Raw genomic sequence first — 14,093 nt, 5'->3', positions numbered from 1 at the left:
ACTCTTAACTAAGAACTAAAGCAGTTAAACTGAACTGCTTTACCCTTTTGATACATGGTTAAAATAAGATTGTGCTACCAACCGCACCATTGTTCTATGCACAAGGACCAGTAAGCACCAAACACAAGCTTGGTGTTTGTACAAGCTTCATGTGTTACTCAAATCCTTCAGTCGTCGATGCCCTGAATTGAATAAGTAAACCTTTGTGTGCTGAGAGAGACCAGATCCCCCTGCAAATGTTAAAATCCTCCAGCTTCAATCGTATAAAGATCAATCTTCAGGGTCCCATCATCCTACCATGGGGCCTATCCAATCCCTGTGCCTTACTAGTTGAATCAGTATGAAGGAAAGACTATAAAAATATGCTTTTCTCTGTCGTCAAGTATGTTGCAAATGTAATTGCTGTTTCATCACATTTTAAATTTTTTAAGTTCTGGCTCTCAGTCCAGAGTGGCATTAGGACGTGAAACGTATCCTTTATTCTCCAAGCAAGGAGGGAAGTCAAGGTCGCACAGCATGGTAAAAGGGAGCACTTTCTGTGGATTCTGTATCTTCCATTTCCTGAAGAAGACTCTGCCATTGTGGTAGAAGATGGCTAACACTACTATTGGAGTAATGAGAATCTACTGCCTTAAATTTCAGTTAAAAAACTCCTTGGCTCTTATTGTGCCATAAATCCCCCAGGTCTGGTGGAATGCCATTTGTGCAAACATACACTGCATGTCCATTGTGTTCTTTCAGAGTTAAGACAACAGATTCGTCTAGCAATCCATTTTTACCTAACAGAAACGCATTTAGGATGGCCATCCTAGTTGGTTTTACTTGTAATTTTGCAACTCTTTAGTATACTATTGCTCGTGTTGAAATTCTTTTTAAAAATCTAAGAGTTTTCTCATAGGCAGCCCATTATCATGATCTTTCACCTATTACTCTATCTCTTTCTATGTAATCATTCTTCAGACAATAGTTGAGTCTTCTGGTTACTTTGAAGAGGAATTTAGAAAGTGGTTGTGGTTTTTGAGTGTGTGCTAGTAATTCACATACTTTCCAGAGTCCCAGAAGCAAAATAACTCTTTTTAATCTTCAGGACTGTCCTTTGCACAGATATTCTTTTCCTTACTCCCAGGAGGTTGGTGAGGGAGTAGAGGATATGGTATGGTGGGAGAGGTGAGGAGATAGTGTAGAACAGGAGAATAATAGGCTCATCCTGCAGGAAGGTACTCATACGTGTGTTGTAATTCCACTAATTTATGAGGCATGAGGATCTGATGCCTGAGCTTGGCTATTTTCTGTAGAACCAATCAAAAAAGTGTGAGGATATTGTATTTAGTTCAGTTACCTTGAGAATGGAGACATTCATTGATTACTGCTGTAGGAGTTGCTGAATAGTGAAGGGTTTCTTTATGCTGTTACTAAAGCCAGACATTTATAGGTAAAATCCATTTTGTTGTGATGATTTGACCAAAGTAGTCAATAAGCCTTTATATTGCACATTTATTTTTTAAAACAGACACCATAGATTTTTGTGATAATATTTTTATATGGTTGGAAGCACATTATATCTCTATCATATCAGAATGCCAAAAGGCAGCAGAGAACACTCAGAGAGACATGAGTTTGGGGCATTGTTCTAAACACTGTCTCATTGTGTATCCTCTGGCCAACCCTATAACCTTTCTCAAGTTCATTTTCTCAGTTAATAAAATGTGAATAATTTACCTGCCATGTACCATGACTGGAGTAATGAGAGCTAAATAAAAGAAGCTTTCATTTGCTTTGATCTTCTTGGAAGAAAAGCATTTTATAAGGCTAAGGTATTACCATTGTCTTTAACTGACAAATGATAGGATCAAGTCTGGGTAAGGGTCTTAGTTAGCTGAGCTGATCAGCGAGTCATGAGCAAAGCTAAGATGAGTATTAAGGTTTAGATATCTCTGTACAGGACTCATTTTTCCAAGTTATAGTTTTGACCCATTTGTTCAAAATGTCGATGTGGTATTTATTTTGAAAATCTGAAATGTATTTATCTATAGGTACACATGCATAGTAGGGTTATATTCATGCAAACATATAAACAATACACATTTGTGTAGGTAGAAATGAGTATGGTCTTAGGCAAATCTAGGTTTTGAATTGTGTGCAAATTTTGTCTTAGCACAGAATATTTGTGCGACAATGAAACACATCACCAAAATCTTAATGGCTTACAAAAATAAAGATTTATTTAATATTTATGTTCCATCTCCAATTTGGGTTGGCAGGAAACTACCATTACAGTGACCCTCACTTTGGAGAACCAGGCTGTCAACATTAGAACCGTCTGGAACATTGCTATTCATAATAGCAGGAGATGAGAGAAAAAACAAAATGCTTGGCTTTTAAAAGTTACTCATTTTTATTCATATATTATTGTTCAAAACAGGTCACACGGCCAAGCCTAGGAGTGGGGGGTGTATAGTCATCTAAAAATATATTCAATCAAAAGTATTGATATTTGGGAGCATAATCTAGTGCTTTGTAATTCTGACCCCTCAGCTGGGACTGTTGGTCTCTACGGTTTGCTCACTTTTTTGGCGTCCCCTGTTCTCTCCTATTCTTCTGTACGAGATACACTGTGTTGTTTCAGAGCCTAATCTCCCATATATTCTTTAGCAGTGTGACTTTCTACAGTGTCTCTGATCAATTTGATATGAAAAATATTATTTGGATCTGCTGTCTAAAATACTACTAACAAGTCAACTCAAATTGAGACAAATTCCAATTTTCGATGGAATGGGGTTGCTGTAGGTTCAAATATTACAGAAACTAATTTCTTCATCTAACTCACAAAACCTCCTATAATATATTGACTTTACATTGGATTGGTTTAAACAACTTTTCTACATACCTAGGAAGTAAAAAGTCCTAAATATACTTAGGACCGTTGAGGACTTAATCATAGTTGGGATAGTTTAAAGATAAGACACTGCTTAAACTTCTAAAAGAAATTCCCATATATCTTCATTTTGGCTTTGGACATAATAAATTGTTATTAATGTTGTTTTATGTGTTTCAGAATTTTCCGATCCAAGAAAATTGAAATTTATCTTGTTGAAATAATCAACAATGTCATCAAGTAAAAGTGAGCCTACCTTAGGTAGTTCCTCTTTAAAATGATATTTTAAAACACTTGAAAATTCATGTGTATAAAGCAGTAGTTTCCCAAAACAAGTTAATGTAAAAAAAGTAAACAGATAAAACTAAATTAAATGTATGTGTGGATTTCATCTTATAAACACATAAAGCTAGCTATAAATTATCAGTGAAACCTATTGGATACAAAGACATCATTCAGCTCTAAAACACCAGAACACCATAGCAGCTACAAACAGAAAATAGTCTAATCAGGAAAAGAAAAAACTTAATGTATTTTTTTTTTCTTTCAGTAAACAAAAACCAATTACCCATGACAAAAGTAATTACTCCAAATGGGCAGTTTATTTGAACAAAATGAGTAGATTTAAGGGTCAATTATTTTTTAAAAGGTTAAATTTCTAGATATATTAATCAATGATACGAATATTAGGGGAAAATAGGTTTATTTTAGAATTTAGGAGAGAGAAAACAAATGATAGAAATATAATGTATTAACACTCTGTGGCTTAAATTTTGCAATAATAGCGATATAATTGCTAGTGGTATAATTTGGGAGAAAGAATTATGTAGACAATACCTACAGTAGTGGAGAGAATGGTAATATGCATATAGAAGCTGCACTAGATTAGTCAAGTTAATTTATCAAAAGAGTATGTATGGCTGAATGTGGAAATATGTTTTCCGCCTGTAAAACTATGCAAGATGTACAGGAAGGAGGTACCGTGTGACTTTGTTATGGAGTAAAGATTCAACACTGAGCAGAGCTCTGTTTTCCTTTCTAGGATGGGCTCATTCTATGCTCCCTGCCTCCCGGGCATCAACATCCTCCGCCTCCACACGTCCATGTACTTCCAGTGCTGGGCCGTGATGTGTTGCAACGTTCCTGAGGCCAGGGTCTTCAAAGCTTCCAGATCAAATAACTTCTACCTGGGCATGCTGCTGCTCATCCTCTTCCTGTCCACCATGCCTGTCCTGTACATGATCGTGTCCCTCCCTCCGTCTTTTGATTGTGGCCCATTCAGGTCTCTGGCCTCGGAAGATCTATGTGTGCTTATTTTTCTTTCAGGGGTGCTGGTGGGAATGGTCACTCATTGTACAAGCTAATTTTTTTTTTGGGGGGGGCAGAGTGTCAAACTGGTATTTTCAACCTGGAAAAATGAGATTTTTGGGGGTATTCAGGTTCAGTGTGTGACATGGAGATTGAGTTCTTAGGCAAATTCCATCGATTTTCTTATTTGGGAGTCATAAAAGGGAAAATAATTGTTCTGGTTCCTGCCTAAGTAAAATATGGACAATGAATCTGAGCTATTTCCATATCAGGAGATAGCCAACAGCAAGGTTTGATTTCATCAGTCTGGTGGTGAATGTTTTCTTGATGCTAGGCCATTACTTCCAGGAATAGTAGGCTACTGCTATTTCTCACCTGGATCACCAAAATGAAAAAAAAAAATGAGAAAGTAGATTGCCCACAAGCTTCCTGGGAAATGGAACCATTGTTGGATAATAATGAATATAAGGAGGGTCACATAATTTATGAATCAAAATGCTACAACTTGCTATTAAGAAAAAATAAGGGTATTCCTCCTCTTATGGTGTCCCTAAGTAACAAGGATAAATTGCTGAAGTCAGCAATAGTCAAAAAAGCTCTGGGATCCAAGTTGGAGATACACTTTTCTGCAGCTCTCTCTGACATATACCAAGAAAGTTAAGTCACTGGTATTAGGAGAGGTGGGATTTCATTTTCCAGAGTTTTAGAAAGGAACCTTCCACAAATTCCCTCAAAAGCTCTGCACGTTGAATAACTGGTTAGCACGCATTTGAGAGATTTTCCTTTTCAGTGGAGGAAATGTGAAAGTGAAAAGTAGTGTGAATGACAAGCCTGATGCAGTCATGGCCACATATAATTTCCCCTTCATGCTACCAGACCCATGTTATTAAAGTCAAAAGATTCTTTACCCAAAGTCTAAGTATAAAAAAGGCATTTTCGCCCCAATTTAGCCTGAGTCATTATCACTTTATCAGAAAAGAAAAAAATGTTAAGCGAGCCGATAGGGCAAAAACACAGCTGGAGTTCTGTCATACTCTGGAAGCTGGGGTTGACAGGCCCCATTTTATTTTATAATGGGTTGCTATAAATAATGCAGACAGTGACATCTGGTGAATAATTGTGAAATTGCAGTCTTGAAGGAAAGATTGGTCTTACTACATTTTTTTTTAAGATTAATTTTTTTATCCCCCCCCACCCGCCCCCCGTTGTCTGCTCTCTGTGTCCATTTGCTGTGTGTTCTTCTGTTACCGCTTCTATCGGCACCGGGAATCTGTGTTTCTTTTTGTTGCGTCATCTTGCTGTGTCAACTCTCCGTGTGTGCGGCGCCATTCCTGGGCAGGCTGCACTTTTTTTCTCCTGCGCTTGGGGCTCCCCTACGCAGGGGACACCCCTGCGTGGCAGGGCACTCCTTGCGCGCATCAGCACTGCACCGTGTGGGCCAGCTCCACACGGGTCAAGGAGGCCCGGGGTTTGAACTACGAACCTCCCACGTGGTAGGCGAACACCCTATCCATTGGGCCAAGTCCACTTCCCATAATAAATTCTTAATAAATCTCAGGGTACAAAGTTCAAAAGATGAGCCATTCAAATGCATTAGTCAATTGCAAATAATCCACATAACTTAATATCCAGGATAAGTTTTAGGTGTGCTTTTAACTTTTTAACTGGAAATTGATCTGTCTCAGTATATAGCAAAGGGAAAAATATGTAAAAATGAAACTGGTTGGTAGTTATTCAGATGCATTCCTATTTAAAATGAAATTGTACAAGTACTGTACAATTTTAGCTTTTTGAGCTCTAACTCTCTGCCTCCCTTTATGTCACCTACTGAGTTACTCTGATTTGTACTGAAAGAAAAAATATTCATTTGTATCTAAGGCATAGTATCCTACTTTGTCCAAGTGTTTCCTAATTAGTAAACATAAGTAAAATCACTGCATGTACTTCTCTATTTCATAATTAGGGATATTGAAATGTTTTCAGTGGAGTGTAAGGAAAAGTATATACAGACAGTTAATTTCCCTGTAGATCTCATTTTAAAGCAAAAGACTGTTCACCATATTTACTTGCTTGGACTTTAAAGTTTCAAAGGGTTGTTTTCCTCTAGAAATAAGGAGAGAAGGCATTTACCAATAGGAACCTCAGGGTTTGACATCCTTAGGGACTCTGAGTTTGAGGTAGTTTCACCATCCTGTTCAGTGACGCTCCTCCGGCACTACCTGGCTCTGGGTGGGCATCAGGTTGGCAAACATGTATTTGAGGAAGGTTAGTAGACACATCACAGAGATGGCCATTAGGATGGGGAACTTTGTCCCCAGGTTTAGTTATGGTTTCAGGGAAGATGACTACAGGATTTTTAGAAGGTCCATGCAGCAAAGCAATTTATTGAGATATTCTGGTTTGTTCTGGTTTGATTAGAGCTGGTTAGCAAAGGTGGGTTTTCCAGGCAATTATTCCAATAGGCTATGAAATAGGTATACATTAGACAGCTCAATAATTTAACATCTATTTCTTTGATGCCCAGTTGAAGAAAATTCTTCTGCTTGCTCAACCTTATTTCCTGCCACTTGATGTCAGTAATTCTGAACAATTTGTGGTTCTTCAAGCTCTCACATATCACACCTCTCTGCTTAAATGATGACATTAGCTTTTCTGTTTTTGTTTTTGTTTTTGTTTTTTTTTGTAATATGTGTTTATCCTAGAAAACTTAGAAAATTGTGGGCAATTTAAACATGGAAACAGAAGCTACTCAAATCCCTAAAGACCTAAAATAACAACTCAACATTTTGGGATTTTGTATTCTTTTTTTCTTTTAGGCAGATTTTTGATAACTGAAGTCATGTAATATGTATGGGTTTGTTTAGCGATTTTAAAACTTAGCATTATATCGTGATACTTCTATTACATTGCCCATTTGTGGCTGTTTTTGCAGCCATTTTCCTTAATAGTCTAGCTGACTTCTAGAGGTTAGGAACAGAGTATTTTAATCTCTTTGTGTACTGAAAACAGTAGAGCGCTGGTAAGTACTTTGTGTTAATGAATGAATAACGCTTATTGTATGTTAAGCACCTGAGGAGACCTGGGATAAATTGGACATAGATTCTGGTCCTACAGAGCTTCGACTAAGAAGACAGGCCTCTTTGTAGACCATTCTAATCTAGTGCAGATTGGGCAATGCCCACATGAAAGATGCAGGCTAAATCAGTAACATTTCACTTACATGTATAGTTGCAGACAGATTGGAAAGGACTTCTGGAATATTGTGAGGTAGTATACCTGGGCTAATTTGGCAGGAGATAGGATTCCCAGATTTTTTATAGATGTTTGTGTAGGTTGCTTATAATAAAGAGACCTAGACTCCTTTCTTTGGTAAGAAACCTGGTCTGAAAAAGACCCTAAACAATACCCAGAGATGCTGACAACTGCCTTGGGATATACTGGATGCTAAGATGATCTTTGTGGGTAGGGATTATTTTTCTAAATTGCTAAATTTCCAGTCCTCCCATTCTAACTACACTCATCAGTCACAGTCTGAGAGACTAGAGAAGGAGGGATGGACTCTCTTATCTTCTCTAGTCCTCCTTGCCTATTTCTTTACCTTCTATTCCACATGGCAGGTGGAAACTATGGTCAATTAGAATGGAGTTATTTTAGTTTGTTTTAATTTGACTGCTATGATAAATAACACACACTGGTTAGCTTATCAATAGACATTTATTGTCCCATGGTTTTGGAGGCTGGAAGTCCAAAATCAAGGCATTGGCAAGGTCATGCTTTCTCCCTAAAGTTTGTAGAATTCTGGTGCTGGCTTGCTGTGATCCTTGGGGTTCTTGACTTGCATCTCTGCCCCCATCACTTGGTGATCTCTCCTCTTGTCTGTTCTACTGGTTTCTGCTGACTTCTAACTTCTACCTGTAGTCTCTTTGACTGTGTCCAAATTTCTTCTGCTTGTAAAGGACACCAGGAATGTGGATTAAGATCCATCCTGATTCAGTATGTCCACATCTGAATAGCATCTTAGAAGCGCCTATGCACAAATGAGTCCACATCTTAACTGTTAATACATGTTCAAAGAGTCCTATTTATAAAAGGTATACATCTCTAGAAACACAGATTAAGATTAAGAATGTGTCTTCTTTTGGGGTACATGGTTCAATCTACCACAGGATGATGAAGAAAACATCTTTTTGGAACAAGCTGATGTCATTCTAAATTGTCTGTGAGCTTCCTTCCCCTTCAGGTATCATTGATCTTGCTACTAAGTATATAGACAATAGACATATGATTTGTGAAGCAGAGTGTACACTTACCTCTGTGGTACAGCAAACCCAGGCAAAATACTTGGAGCAACTCTTGATCTGTTGAAGAAATATTTCATCTGGGATTTGTGAGTCTTGTTCATTTAGTAGTTCAGTACGTTTAAAGATTAAAAAACACAAGCAAAACCAAAGTGCTCTCTTAAGGGCTACACCAACTTCTATTCTGATGATACATACAAGTTGGTGAAAAAGAACCCAAAATCTTTCAGAAAATTACATCTTTCCATAGTAGAATCCATATGCATATACATTAAAAAAGTATATGGCCTAATGGATATTATTTTATAATTCTGGATATTAGAAACAAAGTTAAGACAGACATCCTGTTTCTATTTCTCTAGTTTATAGGGGCTGATTCTCAATATGTCCAGGATCAACCCACTAAGGACTTTGACCTTTTAGGTTTGTTTTCCTTGTCTTTGCATTTTCTGTTCTTAGCAGTGGAGCTAAGTTGGTACCCATTAAGGCCTGGCCAGAAGAAATTGAGAGGGAAAGGACTCATCATTTAGTGTGGTTACCTGTGAACAGCTCTGAAGAAAGAGGTCTGGTGGAAAATGAGGTGGAAGTTATTGGGTGGAAAGAGTTATTGGATTATTTGCAGATTTTATTCCATTAAACTATTCCTTATGCTCATTTCCAAGGCTAATTAAATAATGAGTGCACTGTTTCCTCAGCCCAAAAAGAATGTTCTCCTGCAAGGACAGCTGGCTGACGGATAATCTTATGCACTATTTACAAAATATATTTCAATCAAAATCTTAGAAACATGTTTAAAAAAAAAAAAGTCCAATGCCATGGTTCATTTCCTAACTGCTTTGGCTACTTGCCTGCATTGGAATAACATTTCTCATATCTTAGTTCTGTGTTGACAATGTGAGATCAAAATATCAGCAGTTGCATTAAATAAATGTCAGATTCTTAACCTAAAGGAGTACCTAGGCAGTGTTTGAGAAATATTTCTAGTTTTTTTGCTATAGCTATGGGTATTCCATGCATTTTAAATAAACTTCTTCTCCTGCTTTTTCAGTGGCAAAAATAGGATGTTTGAAGTCATTGGGGAGACACTGGAGCATGATTTCCCAAGCTGGATGGCGAAGATTTTAAGACAGCTTTCTAATCCTGGACTGGTCATTGCCGTCGTATTGGTTATGGCGTATGTGCTTTCCCTCCTCCATAGAAAGAGTGTCTGTAATGTTCTTCCTGGATCCTTTTAGGTGTCAGCTTTTCCAGTTCCCTCGTTCTTCCCAAGGCTTGTGCAGTAACCTAACCAAATTCAGTACTGATAACATGGTGGTGAGAGGCTGAAATTCATGAGCCATATTTTGATCCAATTGGATGCAATTCACAGCCATCTGCATCTATCTTTCCCTCCCCAGGATTATAAGATTTGCTCTGGAGTAATCAAAATAATTATCAGTAACAGTTAAAGCAAGGGAAACATAAATGCTAAATCTAATCAGCACATTGAGCTTCTCCCCACAACTGGTACCCATCTTTTGTTCCATAAAGCAGATGGCTGTGAAAACACAGGAATGATTAGTCTCTAAGTTAATATCCTCCTTGGGAACCCTATAGGCTGTAATTTAGGGCTAAGGGCTTAAGAGTATCTTAAAAACCATCCTCTCCTTGTTTCTAGTGGGACATCAATATCTGTATATCATGATACTATAATCATAGGACCGGAAGGGTCTCAGAAAGGCCACTTAGTCTATACCTTCAAAGTCAGAGGTGGTATCCAAAGGGGAACTTGGTAGTGAGCTTTCATTCCATGTAATTTTCACTGGCTTCACTGGCTTCTGATACTTGGCTACCACAGATAAATTTAAATTTACAATCTAAGTACAATTATATTGCTATGGCTGAGCTAAGAAAAGTGTCCTAACCTTTCCTTTTAATCCCCAAGACCCTCCTATGTGGCACTAACATTGCTCTCAGTCAAGGATGGCAGAGTTAAACTTCCCCTAGGGAGACTTCAGAAATGATAGTTGATGCAAAGGGGTGCATTGGCGTAAATAAAGGTAAAAGCAGGAAATCTCAAGGAGAAAACTCCTACTGCTTTGAAGCAAGTGAGTTGGGATTCTGGACCAAGTTATCATTATCCATCATCACCATCTTCTTTATTATCAGGAACCAAATTTAAAAACTAACTTATAGGAGTGAAGTGAATTCCCTAGTGAGAAAGATGGTGAAATGGTACTAGTAGGACTTAAAGCAGATCCTTTGATGGTAAATCCGATGCTCACTCCTTTATACTGTGACAACTTCAGTGAGGGAGAGCTAAGAGCCAGTAGGGATAGTTAAAAAATAAAAAAGCCCTCTTATACATTACAGAACCTTGATCCTGGGGTGGAATGAAGAGTACATTAGTAAATCTCTGGTCCAGATGCGTTAGAGAATGACCTGCCTGATGCACACATGGCCCTTGAAGTGACTTTCTTTCTCCACATTTTCGTGATGCAGTGGCTTCTGATATTAATAAAAATCCCTGTGGCCTTTAAGAGGTAAGGCCCTTTAGTGGTATAATTGAGATCTTGTTTTAGAAAACACAAAACTTTAATGTTAGGCTTTCTTATTTTCTTAAGTTATTGAGAGTTAGATTTCTTTGCAAACAATGAAAGAACATTATTTCTAATGCCACTATGTAAAGATTCAGTAAGCTGTTTCAGAAGAGTGGAGAAAGAACAAGACTGATTTGTGGCTGCTGTCCTCCCAGGCACTGCATGCAAGAACTCATTGAACTCCCACAATAATGTTAAAGAAATTGGCTTCATTAATTGTATTACCAAGAGCACATGGAAGCTTTGAGTAGTTAGCTGCCCCAAATCAAGTAGCCAGTAAGAGGGTTCAAACTCACATCCTATCCTTTTGCACCCCTTATTCTCCCCACACCTTGGTAGTCCCTACACTGGGAGTTCACCATCATGGGGTGTTCAGAAGGGCAAGAAGCTACTTATCGAAGGGATGGTCTAGACCCCACATCACATACTTTTACTTAAAGGGCCCAGCTTTGTGGGTCAAGAGACCAATTAAGGCTATTATTTAAATGCTTATATTACCATTTTAAAGTGTAAAAACCATTCTTTCATGAGCTGTACAAAATAGTCCTCAGACCACCTAAGGCCTGGAGGCCATTTGCCAACCCTTGATACAGACAGTCTAGAGGAAAGGTGAACAGCATGGAGGGAGCACATAGATTTTCTCCTAGGCTTATTTAGTTCTGAGCTTCTGATTTAAAACACAAATGTCAGTTCATTACTGATTTGCTTTTGGGATTCCATAGGTCTCATCTTCTGTTCTAGGGGGCCCGTGTATTTGGCTTGGCTTTTTATTCTCTTTACTTAGATAATGTTACAAACATTTGAATGTCCCTACTTGATCATATTCACTCAATCTAGATGGTTTTGAGACACTAGATAGATAGTATAATTCATCTTAGTTCTCTGTAGTTAGACTTAGTCTTTGGGGGATATGAAAATGATTTATGAGAAAAACCCATTTAAGGTTTATTACAAAGCAGAAAATAAAGGTGAATTCCAGAACTGGAAATGACTGGTGAGATGTTTGAGTTATCCTCCAAATCCAGTCACTTTGCTAAAAAAATCTAATAACACACTCACATATACATATACACTCAATCTCACATTTATTGAGCACAACTTCATGCCAGACATTGCACCAGATGCTTTCATGTATGTAATTTCATTCAAACTTCCATCACTCATATAAAAGATAAACCCAGCTAAACCGTATCAATAATTACGTTGCTAGCACCAGATGGCTCATAAAGGATTTAATCTTGCATGTTGATGAGTAGAGGAAATGTGTTCAATATTCAGTTATCTGCCACAAAGAATAATATCAGTTACCTTTTCAAAAAAGTATTTATTTTATTAGAGAAGTTGTAGGTTTCCAGAGAAATATTGCAGAAAATACAGAGTTCCAGTATAGCACACCACATAGAAATACAGTTTTCCCTATAATTAACACTTTGCATTAATGAGAGACCTTTGTTACAATCAATGAATTGATGAATATTATTATAATTATGCTACTAATTATAATCCACAGTTTACATTAGGGTTCACAGTTTTAAAAAACTTTCTAGTATATATATATATTTTTCTAGACATGAGATTTCCGGGTCATATGATAATTCTTTACTAATCAGTTACTCTTTTTACTGCATTTTTTTCATTGTATTGCCTTAAGTGAGGACAGGTACATTTACTTTTGCAGAATTGTTTGCCTGGAATAACTTTGATTTGCCCTTTCTAGAAATATAAACATCATTTAAAGGACACAAATGTTCCTTTATAAATTATTTTCTTTTTGAGGGAGGGAGAATTGCAAACAATATCCCATGAAAAAAATCCATATTACTTAGCTATGACTATGAAAAAAGATATTCTTAGCCATATAAACCAAAGCAGGGAATTTGATGTAGAAAGCCATTTTCCTTTTTATTAGACATGTTCTGTAAACTTCAGTAGATTTTGCTTTCTCTCAGATGCCATTGACATTGATTTAAAATGTTAGTCTTCGTTATAATTTAATCTTATATTAATACACTTCCAAGAAAGAGCTAGCATTAGCAGTATGGTAGGAGGAAAGAGCAGCAGGCTGGTGACCAGGAGCTCTGGGGTCCCACTCTGAGCTCCTTCTCTAGTTGCTGTGTAATTCTAATTGTGCCTCATTTTCTTTATCTACGAAATATGAGAGTTAGTATAGAAAATATCCTAAAATCCACCCCAATGCTAACATTCTATGACCTAGTGAAAAGCACCATAAAGTGTAAATTTTTTTTCTTTTCTTTTTTCCTCCCTCCCCTCCCCTCCCCTCCCCTCCCCTCCCCCTTCCCTTCCCTTCCCTTCCCTTCCCTTCCCTTTTTTTTTAAATTTAGCTTGACCATCTATTATCTCAATGCTACAGCTAAGGGCCAGAAGGCAGCAAATCTGGATCTAAAAAAGAAGATGAAAATGGTAGGATGAAATTGATTTTTTAGAAATATTGAGTGTATTTTCATTATTATAATTTATTTATGTCAAGTAATAGAAAAGACCAGGGAAGCTAATTTTCTCCTCTCTTTTTTCATGTGTAGCAAGCTTTGGAGAACAAAATGCGAAACAAGAAAATGGCAGCCGCGCGAGCAGGTTGGAGATATCTTTATGTTTGCAATTCTTTTTTCCATAAGGCTCATGCCCTTTCATCCCTGTCCACTTTCAAGTGGGGCATTTTATGTGGAATGGCATTAATGCCCTAAACAAGCCATTTTAGACCTTCACAGCCATCACCTCCAAGGGGGTTTCAGTTAGAAAGAGAAAAGAGGAAAAAAATTCAGGAATGGTAAATTCAGTAGTAATGATAAAAAAAAAAAAGTTACCTTAAAAATTGACAGGAAATGAAGAAAACATCCATATAGTCTTATACAAATGGCAGGTACAAACACAGATTCCCTTCCTCTCAAATTAACCATTTTTATACATGGAAGAACCCATTAGGAAGATCCCAAGGGAGTTTACCACTATTAATTGCCAGAAGCTTTTTTCTAATCCATTAACCTCTTTCTCTTTCTCTTTTAAAGCCTCCTTTAT

The 14,093-nt window shown here is 37.4% G+C and overlaps 1 protein-coding gene across 1 annotated transcript in view; it reads left to right on the top strand.

The window, feature by feature from the left end:
* TMC1 (transmembrane channel like 1) overlaps positions 1-14,093 on the top strand; it is a 133,640-nt gene that overhangs the window by 115,250 nt on the left and 4,297 nt on the right. The window contains exons 16-19 of the mRNA XM_071216678.1: positions 3,918-4,157; positions 9,530-9,655; positions 13,403-13,481; positions 13,601-13,652. Coding sequence (XP_071072779.1) covers positions 3,918-4,157; positions 9,530-9,655; positions 13,403-13,481; positions 13,601-13,652 — 497 coding nt within the window. The remainder of the gene's footprint in view (positions 1-3,917; positions 4,158-9,529; positions 9,656-13,402; positions 13,482-13,600; positions 13,653-14,093) is intronic.

The sequence above is a fragment of the Dasypus novemcinctus genome, chromosome 8 (genome assembly GCF_030445035.2).
Source record: "Dasypus novemcinctus isolate mDasNov1 chromosome 8, mDasNov1.1.hap2, whole genome shotgun sequence".
Taxonomy (NCBI): Eukaryota; Metazoa; Chordata; class Mammalia; order Cingulata; family Dasypodidae; genus Dasypus; species Dasypus novemcinctus.
The sequence above is the reverse complement of the archived record's forward strand: the minus strand, read 5'-3'. Positions and strand labels throughout refer to the sequence as shown.